At 43.8% G+C, this 14055-nt stretch overlaps 1 protein-coding gene across 2 annotated transcripts in view; it reads right to left on the bottom strand.

Moving 5' to 3' along the window:
- IQCH (IQ motif containing H) overlaps positions 1 to 14055 on the bottom strand; it is a 192608-nt gene that overhangs the window by 156191 nt on the left and 22362 nt on the right. For both annotated transcript variants that reach the window (XM_075346063.1, XM_075346064.1), the window contains exons 3-4: positions 4246 to 4340; positions 64 to 169 (exon numbers count right to left, since the gene is read on the bottom strand). In XM_075346063.1, the coding sequence (XP_075202178.1) occupies positions 64 to 169; positions 4246 to 4340 (201 nt within the window). The remainder of the gene's footprint in view (positions 1 to 63; positions 170 to 4245; positions 4341 to 14055) is intronic.

Here is a 14055-nt window from a genome sequence, read left to right as displayed (position 1 = left end):
TGATAATACGGGAATCCCAACCTCTACAACACCATAAATGTCACCCGACTTGTACAGACTGACCTGCTGCCCGGGTGATATGTGACTTGTTGGAGGATATGGTCTGGTGTCCTGGAAATCTGACAGCAATGGTTTCTGCTTCAGCTTTGCAGCTTCATGCTGAGGAGTCCTATGAAATAAATTTGGGGAAATTGCACAGTTATAACCACTTAACTCTAGACTGAAGGAGGGCAAGACATCGGCATGTTGTTTAGTCCATTTATAACATAGTCGGCACGTTACAGTGTCTAATGTGGAAAGTATTAAAGGGATATTCCAAACTCTCCAGGATATACCATAGATGGCTGAGAGATGAAGGGTCCATCTGTGGGAACTGCCCCGTCTTAAAAACAAGTTGGTCCTTGTGGAAACTTGAGGGTCAGTGGGAGCTCTCGTCTGCTGGCCTGGCTGTCTTTAGAAAGACCACCACTGAATGGCTGTGCTCCTTGCCCGTGGGCAGAACACTACTCAGACAATACAAGGTCGGTAACGCTGCTTTCACTCTACGTTTTTTTTCAACATGCGTCATGAACGTTTTTTTTGCTGTAAAAGTGGATCCTGTTTTTACAAAGAAAAACGCATGCAAACGCATGTGTTATTTTGCAGGATCCTGTCACTTGAAGTTTATGGGCGAGCATTGAAGTCATGTGATCGGGAGTGAGGGGAACTGAACGTGATAGACTGGGAGCCGGCATCTGACAGCTGCGGACGCTGGTAACCAAGGTAAACATCGGGTAACTAAGCAAACTGCTTTGCTTGGATACCCGATATTTACCTTGGTTACGAGCGTCTGCAGCTGTTAGGAGACGGACTGCCTGCTCCCTGCACACGTAACCAAGGTAAGCATCGGGTAACTAAGCGAAGCGCTTTGCTTGGTTACCCGATATTTACCTTGGTTACGAGCGTTCGTCGCTCTCAGGCGGGGGAGAGAGAGAGGAGAGAGAGGGAGAGAGGGAGGGGGAGAAGGGTCTGATCACGCCAGGCTGGTTTCTGGGCATGCTCAGTAGAGCAAGCAGGATCCTGTCTATCAGCATGCCAGCGTTCACATGCGTTTGCGTGCTGTTTAGTCAGGATCCAGTGAAAAACAGTATTTGGACGCAGCTCAAAAAACGCTACAAGTAGCGTTTTTGAAAAAAGTTAAAAGACTGCAAGTCGCTGGATCCTCACTATAACACACGCAAACGCAGGTGAATGCATGTTGACGCAAGTCCATTGCAAATGCATTGAAATGAAAACGCATTTGCACTGGATCCGTTTTTGCATTAAAAAAACGTTCATGACGCATGTTAAAAAAACGTAGTGTGAAAGCAGCCTAAGACTTTGTAGGGTCACCAACAGACAAGAGCATATAGTACATTCCCAACAAAGGCAAGAGATGGTGGAAGTGACAGAGCCTCACCCTTCCGCTGGTGTGCCTGGGATTAGAACATCCATGAATTCGGAGAATCCAGGGCCAACTACCCCATTCAGCAGCACCTCGTTTTTGGTGGGCACCCACTGAGTGGAGATAAAGGAAAGCTTAGGAAGCTAACCAAGCACAGTGAGGTATGTGGCCAGGTGACTGGATAGTCCCAACCTGGGTTCTCCAAACAAATTTGTGGGCTCAGTGTCCACAGTACTGGAGCAATTCTGTGATCCACCAGCTTAAACCATGGTCTCTAGGCTGAAGTCCTGTAGAGCCACCTCAGCCACAGGAGCAGGCTCCTTTTTATATCCCTCAGCTCCCATGTTATAGCATTGTGCCCCACAGGATGGGGAGAAGAGATAAACATGCCTGTTCCCTCATTGTTCCCTAGCTAAATTAAACTGTATAATTGTTCTACAAATGATGCAAACTAGTACACCGCAGGGGGCTAATGCAATCCACAATCATTCCACAAATTAGCATACAAAATGGGGCACTGGACAGTCTCACATGGAAAAAATGGCTCATGCACCTTGGCTTATTGACCAAAGGAATAGTACTTTTGGCATAAATGAGAATAGTTCACCCACGCACAATTGGGCAGATTTTCCTCATTGATGCTGAGTCATCACCATCCTGCCTGGTGATGCCAGCAGCTTTCTTCCTACACATACAAAGACATACAGATAGGGAATTTAGATTGTGAGCCCCAATGGGGACAGTGTGTCCAATGTATGTAAAGCGCTGCGCAATATGTTAGCGCTATATAAAAATAAAGATTTGATTTTTTTTTATTTGATTTTTTTTTTACACACTATGACACTTTTATATTTGCTGGATTAAATAGAGATACCCAGCCTCCTCCTGGGTGCAGTGAGCACATGTTGCTTCACCAGGTGAGAAGGGGACTTAGGGGACCCTGCTGCTTCAGAGATGTGGGACCTGCATCTAAAATATATGCATGATATATCCTGTACATAACCAAAAAATGTCTATGGCTAGTTTCACACTTGTGTTGAACGGCATCCGTACGGATCGTACAAAACAACGGAATCTTTTTTTTCTTTTTTTCTTCTTCACAGTTTTACCGGTGGCAGACTATTGTGAACGATCAGCTGATCGCTCACACAGCAGCCGGTCGCCGGGTGATCAGCTGATCGCTCACAGCAGCCGGTCGCCGGGTGATCAGCTGATCGCTCACAGCAGCCGGCCGCCGGGTGATCAGCTGATCGTTCGGCCGCCGAGAATGTGTGCGGGGTGCGGGGGGCGGAGTGCGGGGTGGGTGGAGATGAGCGGCGCAGAGGACGTCAGTGCTGCGGGGACTGCATAGCTGGGGACAGGTGAGTGTGTGTGTACATGTGGACTGCAGGAGGGGGCGGAGCCGAGCGGGGAAGTGTTGAGCTCCCTGCACACGTAGCCAGGGTAAATATTGGGTAACTAAGCAAAGCAATTTGCTTGGTTACCTGATATTTACCTTGGTTACCAGCGTACACCGCTTAGCGCTGGCTCCTTGCACCCGTAGCCAGGGTAAATATCAGGTAACTAGACAAAGCGCATTGCTTGGTAACCCGATGTGTACCCTGGTTACGTGTGCAGGGAGCCAGAGAGCATGCGCAGCGAAATCCTACGGATTGCGCTGCTCGAAAAATGTTACATGCTGAGTTCCTTCCGCCCGGCGGAAGCAACGCAGAGTTGCCCAGCGGAAGCAACGCACTTCCATCACTTGTAATCCGTCGTCCATACAAGTCTATAGGAAGCAGCTGAATCCGTTAACAGATTCCGCTGTTTTCCAAAATGACAGATTGCAACTAAAGGAAAACAACGCAAGTGTGAAAGTACCCTATGATGGGAATATCTTTAAATTAATGATCAACTGAGCTTTAAGAAAGAGAGTTTCTGTGACATTTCTGACACATGAGAAGCCTGAAAGAAGAAGGTATATCATAGGCACCAGGTGGTTAGATAAGCAATGAAGTAGATGGCAATTAGAGGATCATGTAAGATCAAAAAAAGGACAATTTTATTATACAATGCCATTCATATGTGCAAACATGACTAAACACTTACAGGGAATCTGACACCAGGTTTTTGCTCCCCCATCTGAGAGAAACATAATGTAGAGACAGAAACCCTGATTCTAGCGATGTGTCACTTACTGAGCTGTTTGCTGTCATTTTGATAAAATCAATATTTTCTCTGCTGCAGATCTAGCAGTTATACAGAACTCAGGAATATGCTGGACTACCTGGCAGCACACCAAGTAGTCCTGTAATGATAATCTACTGCTGATTAAACAGTGATGTTATCAACACTACACTAACAGTCCAGTAAGTGACACATCGCTGGAATCAGGATCTCTTCCCCTACATTATGCTGCTCTCAGATTAGGTGGCATAAACCTGATGATAGATTCTCTTTATGTCAAGAGAACCTCAAGGGGGTTCAGTTCCTATTCTCCTGTTATAAATATCGTACATTTCCAGGGACAATAACTGAGGAATAACACAATGCAGAGTTTTTAGAAATGATTCTCCAGAATGCTTATTTTATGTGATATACCTGTAGTTACTAAACCAGACTTGTCAGGGAGCTTCACTTACATATGGAAAGACACAAGGCCACCACTACTAATTGTAAGTAATGTTGGGGCAGGGGGCACTTTGTTTTCTATTCTGAACCTCAACTTTATGATATTCTAATAAAGGTGTAGACCATGGTCCCACCATAAATGGAAAAGTATTAGATCTTGTTGCCATCAAATACTTGCACTTATGTGTATACAGATCAGTGGGAGCACTCACCATTTACAGACATGGGGCGAATACTTCTCCTTATTGTCCTGCACAATAGTCATTGGGCTGCAGTTGATGTAATTTAGGTAGTCCTGGGTGTGCTTCTGCCAAAAGACAACATTGCAAGCGTGAATTTAGCGCTCAGAAAATGCGCAGCACATTTACAGGACGCATTATTTCATAAGTAAATAAGTGGATTTTATTTTCCCAGATCAGCTTACAAATCGTGCAACTTTCTAATATTTTTACGTTTCAAATCTTTACAGTTTTCAAGATCTCTGCTTGCAGTCTGTGGCCATTCTATACATTGAAAACCTCAAAACTAGCTCAAATCAATTTCTGCTCACACGGTCTTAGGGGCACTTTGCACACTACGACATCGCAAGCCGATGCTTGCGATGCCGAGCGCGATAGTCCCCGCCCCCGTCGCACATACGATATTGTGTTATAGCTGCCGTACCGAACATTATCGCTACGGCAGCTTCACATGCACTTACCTGTCCAGCGACGTCGCTCTGGCCGGCGACCCGCCTCCTTCCTAAGGGGGCGGGTCGTTCGGCATCTTAGCGACTTCACACGGCAGGCGGCCAATAGAAGCGGAGGGGCGGAGATGACCGGGACGTAAACATCCCGCCCACCTCTTTCCTTCCGCATAGCCGGCGTGAGCCGCAGGTAGGAGATGTTCCTCGCTCCTGCGGCTTCACACACAGTGATGTGTGCTGCCGCAGGAACGAGGAACAACATCGTAACATCGGTCCTTCCGAAATTATGGAAATGACTGACGCTACACCGATGATACGATTTCGACGCTTTTGCGCTCGTTAATCGTATAAAAAATGATTTACACACTCCGATATCGACTGCGACGCCGGATGTGCGTCACTTTGGATTTGACCCCCACAGACATCGCAGCTGCGATGTTGTAGTGTGCAAAGTACCCCTTAAAGGGAACCTGTCAGCAGATTTGGGGCCTATAAGCTGCGGCCACCACCAGTGGGCTCTTATATACAGCATTCTAACATGCTGTATATAAGAGGCAAGGCCGCTGTGTAGAACGTAACAATCACTTTATAAGGCTACTTTCACACCTCCGGTTTTTGTTCTGCGGCACAATACGGCACTTTGCAGGAAAATCGCAACCGGTTTTTTATGCTGCCGGTTGCGTTTTTTCTGCATAGACTTTAATTAGTGCCGCATTGTGCCGCAAGGCCTTGCGTTCCATCCGGTTTTTGCCGCATGCGGCAGATTTAGCCGATGCGGCGGCCGGATGGAACGTTGCTTGGCACGTTTTTTCGGGTGGCAAACAAAACCGCAGCGCGCCGCATTCGGCCGATGCGGTGCATTTTTCAATGCATACCTATGGCGGCCGGATGCGGCGCGATGCGGCAAAAACCGCATCCGGCCGCTGCATGCGGTTTTTGCCACTGCGCATGCTCAGTAGCATGCCGCAAGCGGCAAAAACCGGACGGGCCGCATGGGAAAAACTTATGCAAAGGATGCGGTGTTTTCACCGCATCCGTTGCATAGCTTGCACAGCCGGATTGAGCCGCAGAGCTCAAGCCGGATGTGTGAAAGCAGCCTAATACTCACCTAAACAGTTGCTGCGGTGGAGTTGGGTCATATGGGCGTCTCTGTTCTCCTGTGCTGGCGCCTCCTCTTTCGGCCATCATCGTCCTCCTTCTGAAGCCGGGGTGCATGACGAGTCCTACGTCATACACACTCGCCGGTCCAGCGCATGCGCACTACAATACTTTGATCTGCCCTGCTCAGGACAGATCAAAGTGCGCCTGAGCAGGACCTCAATGTCGGTGAGTGTGGATGACGTGGGACACGTCATGCACTCCGGATTCAGAAGAAGGACGAGAAAGATGGCCGAAAGAGGAGATGCCACAGCCGGAGAAGGAAGACGCCCATATAACCCAACTCCACCGCAGCCACCTTCTAGATGAGTATTATAAAGTGATTTTTATGTTCTACTCAGCGGCCTGAGCTCTTATATACAGCATGCTAGAATGCAGTATATAAGAGCCCACTGGTGGTGGCCAGAGCTTATAGACCCCAAATCTGCTGACAGGTTCCCTTTAAAGGGAAAGCTCTGACAGGTTAAAACTAAACCAACATCTGCGTAAGCATTTTAACTCCTTCACCCCAGAGCCTGGCCCCGCCCATTTTTTCAATTCAGTGTCACTTTATGATGTAATACCGTAATACTACTATAATAATACTATAATATAATAAATCCCAGTGATTCTGAGATTGTTTTTTGTGACAAGTTGTAGTTCATAATAGTGGAACATATATTTTCACGTTTATTTATAAAAATATCAAAAATTTATAAAAAAAAATAAAAAAATGTTTACAATTTTTTTGCAATTTTCAAACTTTGAATTTGTAGGCCCTTAAACCAGAAAATACATATTAACTAACATTTCCCACATGTCTATTTTACATCAGCACCATTTTTTTAAAACTATTTTTTTGTTAGGAAGTTAGAAGGATTCAAAGTTTATCAGCAATTTCTAAATTTTCCAACAAAATTTATGGAACCAATTTTTTAGGGACCACATCACATATGAAGTGACTTTAAGAGGCTTGTGACAAAAAATACCAAAAAGTGACAGCATTTTAAAAACTGCACCCCTCAAAGTACTCAAAACCACATCCAAGTTTATTAATCCAGCAGGTGCTTCACAGGAATTCAAGCAATGAGGAAGGAAAAAGTAAACATTCTACTTTTTCCAACAAAAATTACTTTAGGCCCAAATTTTGCAATTTCACAAAAGTAACAGGAGAAAACACACTATACAATTTGTTGTGCAATTTCTCCTGAATATGCCGATTCTCCATGTGTGGTGGAAATCTACTGTTTAGGCGCACAGCAGGGCTCGAAAGGGAAGGAGCATCATTCGACTTTTGGAGTGCAAAATTGACTGAAATAGATAAAGGAAAACGTCACAATTGCAGAGCCACCGATGTGCCTCAACAGTGGAAACCCCTCACAAGTGACCCCATTTTGGAAAATAGACCCCCTTGAGAAATTTCTCTAGAAGTGTGGTGAGCACCTTGAACCCACAGATGCTTCACAGAATTTTATAATGTTGAGCCGGGAAAATAAGAAATAACATTTTTCCCAAAAATAATGTTCCTTTAGCCACAATAATTTTAATTTTCACAAAGGTAAAAGGAAAAAAATGCGACCATACAATTTGTTGGGCAATTTCTCCTGAGTACACCAATACTTCATATATGGTAGAAAACTACTGTTTGGGCGCATGGCAGGGCTCAGAAGAGAAGGAGTACTGTTTGAATTTTGGAGTGCAAAATTGTTTGGAATAGATAGTGGACGCCATGTCACATATGCAGAGCCCCTGATGTGCCTAAACAGTGAAAACCCCCTCACAAGTGACCTCATTTTAGAAACTAGACCCTCCAAGAAATTAATCCAGATGTATGATGAGAACTTTGAACCCACAGGTGCTTCACAGAATTTTATAACGATGAGCAGTGAAAATGAAAAAATATATTTTTCCTCACATACATGTTGCTTTTGCTCCAAATTGTAAATTTTTACAAGGGCAACATGAGAAAATGAACCATAAAATTTGTTGTGCAATTTCTTCTGAGTTTGTCGATACCTCACATGTGGTGGAAATCTACTGTTTAGGTGCATGGCAAATGGATAAATAGCGACCGAAATGACGCATTTGTTGAGCTCCTGATGTGCCTAAAGAGTGGCGCTCCCCCACAAGTGACCCCATTTTGGAAATTACATCCCTTAAGAAATGTATTTATTAGAGGTACAATAAGTACTTTGAATCCATAGGTGCTTTACAAAATGTTGTAACTTTGAGCCATGAAAATAAAAAAATATTTTTTTCCCCCAAACAATTTCTTTTGCTACAAATTTTTGATTTTCACAAGGGTACCAGGAAAAAGGGGGACAGTACAATTTCTTGTTCAATTTTTTGAGTTCAACAGAGACCATGGCAGCGCTGAACCTGGGATGGGTAAGTCCACGTCTTATTGGTTTTTATATTCAGTGAATAGGTGAAATACAGTGCCTTGTGAAAGTATTCGGTACCCTTGAATTTTTCAACCTTTTCCCACATTTCAGGCTTCATACATGAAGATAAAAAATTTAATGTTATGGTGAAGAATCAACAACAAGTGGGACACAATTGTAAAGAAGAACGAAATGTATTGCTTATTTTAAACTTTAGTAAAAAAGAATAAACTGAAAATTGGGGCGTGTAATATTATTCATCCCCTTTACTGTCAGTGTAGCAAACTCACTCCAGAAGTTCATTGAGGATCTCTGAATGATCCAATGTTGTCCTAAATGACTGATGATGATAAATATAAGCCACCGGTGTGTAATCAAGTCTCAGTATAAATGCACTTGCTCTGTGATAGTCTCAGTTTTCTGTTTAAGGCACAGAGAGAATCATGAAGACCAAGGAACACAACAGGCAGGTCCGTGATACTGTTGTGGAGAAGTTTAAAGCTGGATTTGGTTACAAAAAGATTTCCACAACTTTAAACATTCCAAGAAGCACTGTGCAAGCGATCATATTGAAATGGAAGGAGTATCATACCACTGCAAATCTACCAAGACCCGGCCGTCCATCCAAACTTTCATCTCAAACAAGGAGAAGACTGATCAGAGATACAGCCAAGAAGCCATGATCACTCTGGATGAACTGCAGAGATCTAAAGATGAGGTGGGAGGGTCTGTCCATAGGACAAAATCAGTCGTACACTGCACAAATCTGGCTTTTATGGCCTTTAAGAGTGGCAAAAATAAAGACATTTGTCAAAGATATCCATAAAAAGTGCAATTTAAAGTTTGCCACAAGCCACCTGGGAGACACACCAAACATATGGAAGAAGGTGCTCTGGTCAGATGAAACCAAAATCGAACTTTTTGGGCAAAAAGCCAAACGATATGTTTGGCGTAAAAGCAACACAGCTCATCACTCCTGAACACACCATCCCCACTGTCAAACATGGTGGTGGCAGCATCATGGTTTGGGCCTGCTTTTCTTCAGCAGGGACAGGGAAGATGGTTAAAATTGATGGGAAGATGGATGGAGCCAAATACAGGAAGAAAACCTGTTGGAGTCTGCAAAATACCTGAGACTGGGACGGAGATTTGTCTTTTAACAAGACAATGATCCAAAACATAAAGCCAAATCTACAATGATATGATGTTAGATATGACCCCCGTGCTGCTGCCCATAGTAAAATAAAAAAAGCTTTACTTACCTCCAGCGCTGATCTCCTGGTCTCCTGCTGCTGCTGTCTGTGATAAGGCACGCAGAGATGATATCACATGACCGGCAGCAAGAACAAGGAAGTGCAGGAAGCCGGAGCTCAACTGCGAGGAGGGAGACACAGGGATTACAGCGCTGAGAAGGTAAGGAAAGTGTTTTATTTTATTATGGGCAGCAGTATGGGGGGCATATCTAACACAGGGGAGATATGCCATCTATAGTGGCCATGGGCAGCACACATGGGGGCCATATCTATCACAGGGGAGGTGTGCCTTCTATAGGGGCCATGGGCAGCACACATGGGGGCCATATCAAACACAGGGGAGGTGTGCCATCTATAGGGGCCATGGGCAGCACAGGGGGACGTGTCCCAGCACAAGGGGGCTATATTCAATATAAGGGGGCCATATCCAGATTAAGGGGGGCTAATTTTAGGATGGAGGGCTATGATGGACATATACCCTATATGATTTGTTAGACGGACACTGGCATTATAGATGGACCCCATTTTCCTTCCCCAAATTTGGGGGGGGTGTCTTATAATCAGGTGCGTCTTATCAAGCGAAAAATACGGTGTATATATATATATATATATATATATATACACACACACAAGATATATATGTAATCTACTGTATATTACATAGTGTAATACATAATTACAATTTATTACAGTTTTTTGTGTTCTAAAGTTGTATTCCAATCAATATATTTTATGTTCTATCCAAATATCTTGATTATTGTATCATAAAAATGATTAAATGTCTGATGTTCACATACACATGTTAATGTACTACAATAAATTTTTCACCTAACTATAAGCAATATATGTAGGAGTCGGAGTCGGTGCAAGGGAAATTGAGGAGTCGGAGTCGAAGGTTTGGTTTACCGACTCCACAGCCCTGTTCTCATTACAATGTTTTCCGATTGCATTAATTTATTTTATATTTTGATATATCAGACTTTTACGAAAGCAGCCATATCAAATGTTTCAATAGGGTAAAAGGGGGTCAATTTGTACTTTTACATTTTTTAATAACACCATATTTTTTTTAACTTTTTATGGTATTTGTTAGTCCCTGGAACCTGCGATCATCTGATCACTTGTGCTAAATACAGTAATGCCACAGTATTTATGTTTATACCAAAAATTCCGCTTTCCTATGAATGCCAACCATAGGCTGACTCTCATAAAAATATTGTAATGACAGAGGTCTTCAGTAGACGCCTGACTGTCACGGCAGCCCAGCGATGCCATGAAATCGCATCACAGGAGTGCCAAGGAGTGGTTACCACTAGGGATGATCGAATACCTCAAATATTTGGCTTTGCGAATATTCCGACAAATAACTCGCCGCTATGCGAATATTCAATGCACAATGTAAGTCAATGGGAAGCCCGAATAGTTCTGAATAGTTGTTATTCTGGTTTCCCATAGACTTACATTGCGCATCGAATATTCACGAATAGTCGAATAGCGGCGACCTATTCGGAAAATATTCGCAAAGCCGAATATTTGAGGTATTCGATCATCCCTAGTTACCACATAAATTGATAGTGACAATTAACAAGTTAACACCGTGGCTGTTAGAGGCAGATGATGGCTCAATATAACAGCCATCATCTGCTAGGAAAAATGATGGATTGTCTTACAAGCCTACATAAAAGTCAGGGAGCCGGCAAATGTTGTAATTGGGGTTAAAGAAGTAGTACCAAGTTTTGAAATGATCTCCTAGTCATGTAATAGGGGTTAACTTTCTGATCGCTGGAGTTTTGACCTCTGAGACCTGCAACAATCCCAAGAAACAGGCTCCGAGGAGACCCGTGTGAATGGAGCAGTGGTCACTCATGAACACTACTGTTCTATGTATTCTCTACAGCACTGGAGATAGCTGAGCACTGTGCTCGACTAGTTTGCAGCACTCCCACTAAGAATTAATGGAATGGACGTATGCATGATCAACCACTGCTCCATTCAAATGGGACTCTTGAGAGGGTCGGTACCCCTAGCAATTAGGAAGTTATACTCTATTCCATAAATATGGGAGAATTTCCAAATTTGATACAACCCATTTAAGGTATCCTTTGAATGTTTTGTTCCATAATGTACTCTTATAGCATATCTATGCTTGTATGGCAAATTTTGGAGCTTTTAGACAAAGTCATTTGGAGAGCTCCAAAAGAAGCCGCACAGGACACCTTCCAAATGTGGAACCTGCATCTATGTATCATACACTTCTTCTATATCTTGTGGATATGCTATAGATGTGAGAATACACCTTTAAAAAGGGTTATCCTGTGATGCAAACACTCTTTTTCAATATAGAAGCATTATTTCATATATATTCATTATTTCAATAAACATAATTGAGTATAAAATAATAAACTGAGCTATACTTACCCTACTTGGGTCCAGTGCTGAGTCTTCGTGGCTGCCCATCTCTGTTAGGGTCAGCAGACACGGTGAGTAATACGGAGTGAGTGGAATGCAATAATAAAGAAAAAAAAAAAAAAATATCGCATTCCACTCGGACCAATATTACTCTATGGAGCAGCTCCCATGAGTGATTTTTTTTCTCAGCCCTAATCAGACCGAGGAAACAGTCGCAGCATGTTGCTGTTGGAATGTGATCCTGTTTCACTCGCACCCATTCAAGTCTATGGTGCAAGAGAAACATCGCACTGCACTCGCATTACACCAGTGTAACGCGAGTGCAGAGCGATTCTCGTATCAGCCGGCAATGGATGCAATAGGGAGATAAATCCCTCCCTCTTCTCCGCAGTGCCGGCCTTCCCTTCCACAGTTGTGGTCTGATCACACGATTGGACCATAGTCGCATGCCACTCGGCTCCCGCTGTGCTGTGAGCGTGAGCCAAGTGTCATGCGAGGATCGCATTAATCATCTTGTGTGGCTATAGCCTTTATCTGCTAATCACTGGGCTCAGCAGTTCAGCTAACAAAGATGGCACAGGCCACTGAAATCAGTGAATGGTTGCAGCATTGTTGAAGTGACGTCACCATTGAAGCCGATCAACAGAGACCAGAGCAGCGTTGAACCTAGGGTGGGTAAGTGTACCTCGGATTGGTATTTTATCTTCAGCCTGTGAAAAAGGTATTGAACATGTCACCAATACTATAAGTAAATATATTTCTAAAGGTGCTATTGACATGAAAGCAACTAAAGCTCAGAGTTCATAGAAGGAGCTTGAACCTGCTGGATTTGTTTGTGTGAAAGGATGGGCCACAAATCACACCTGAGCAATGCACGCAACTAGTTTCTCCATACAGGAGGCATCTTGAGGCTGTTATCACCAACAAAAGCTTTTTGTACGAAGTATAAAATAAATTTCAGTCAACGTGTTCAATACTTTTACCCTGTGTAAATTCTCATTATTACATAACACTAAATTTATGAACATCTATGGTTTGATTACTTTTCCTGTGTGGATTGGATGGGTTGTTACCGACATCTGGTAGGAAATTCATGTCAATAGCACCTTTAGAAATATATTTACTTAAAAAAAATTGGTGACGTTTTGACTACTTATTTCACCCCCTGTACAAGGCGTCTGAGAGTTAAAAAGTGTTGAAAGGGAACAAGTTATTGAACTTGACATTCATTTGTATTTTAAGAAATGATGAAATGAGAAGAGCTTGGTGTAGATATATTTTTGTCTATTCTGCATACAGGTTTATGTGAATGTTTCTAGTTCAAGCTTTTATAAAAAAGCAAAAAAGATTATCATTACTTACAGCAAGATGAAATTGCAGCTGTATATTACTCAGGCCAAAAGACTACTACTACTCCAACAGGATGCAGCTAAACCCCCACTTAGGCGGCTTTCACACTACGTTTTTTTAACATCCGACATGAACGTTTTTTTAACGCAAAAACGGATCCAGTGCAAATGCGTTTTCAGTTCAATGCATTTGCAATGGACTCGCGTCAACATGCGTTCACCTGCGTTTGCGTGCGTTATAGTGAGGATCCAGCGACTTGCAGTTTTTTAACATTTTTCAAAAACGCTACTTGTAGCGTTTTTGAGCTGCATCCAAATACTTCAAATTGCTGGATCCTGACTAAACAGCATGCACATGCATGTGAACGCTGGCAAGCTGATAGACAGGATCCTGCTTGCTCTACTGAGCATGCCCAGAAACCAGCCTGGTGTGATCAGTCTCTCCCCCCCCCCCTCCCTCTCTGTCTCTCCCCCCTCCCTCTCTGTCTCCCCCCCTCCCTCTCTGTCTCTCCCCCCCTCCCTCTCTGTCTCTCTCCCCCTCCCTCTCTGTCTCTCTCCCCCTCCCTCCCTGCATCTCTCTCCCCCTCCCTCTCTCCCCCTCCCTCCCTGCATCTCTCTCCCCCTCCCTCTCTGTCTCCCTCCCCCTCCCTCTCTCCCCCTCCCTCCCTGCATCTCCCTCCCCCTCCCTTCCTGCCTCTCTCTCCCTCTCCCCCGCCTGAGAGCTGCGGACACTCGTAACCAAGATAAATATCGGGTAACCAAGCAAAGCGCTTCTCTTAATTACCCGATGTTTACGTTGGTTACG

The sequence above is a fragment of the Anomaloglossus baeobatrachus genome, chromosome 4 (assembly GCF_048569485.1).
Source record: "Anomaloglossus baeobatrachus isolate aAnoBae1 chromosome 4, aAnoBae1.hap1, whole genome shotgun sequence".
NCBI classification, from domain to species: domain Eukaryota; kingdom Metazoa; phylum Chordata; class Amphibia; order Anura; family Aromobatidae; genus Anomaloglossus; species Anomaloglossus baeobatrachus.
This window is presented reverse-complemented; position numbering and strand designations above follow the sequence as displayed.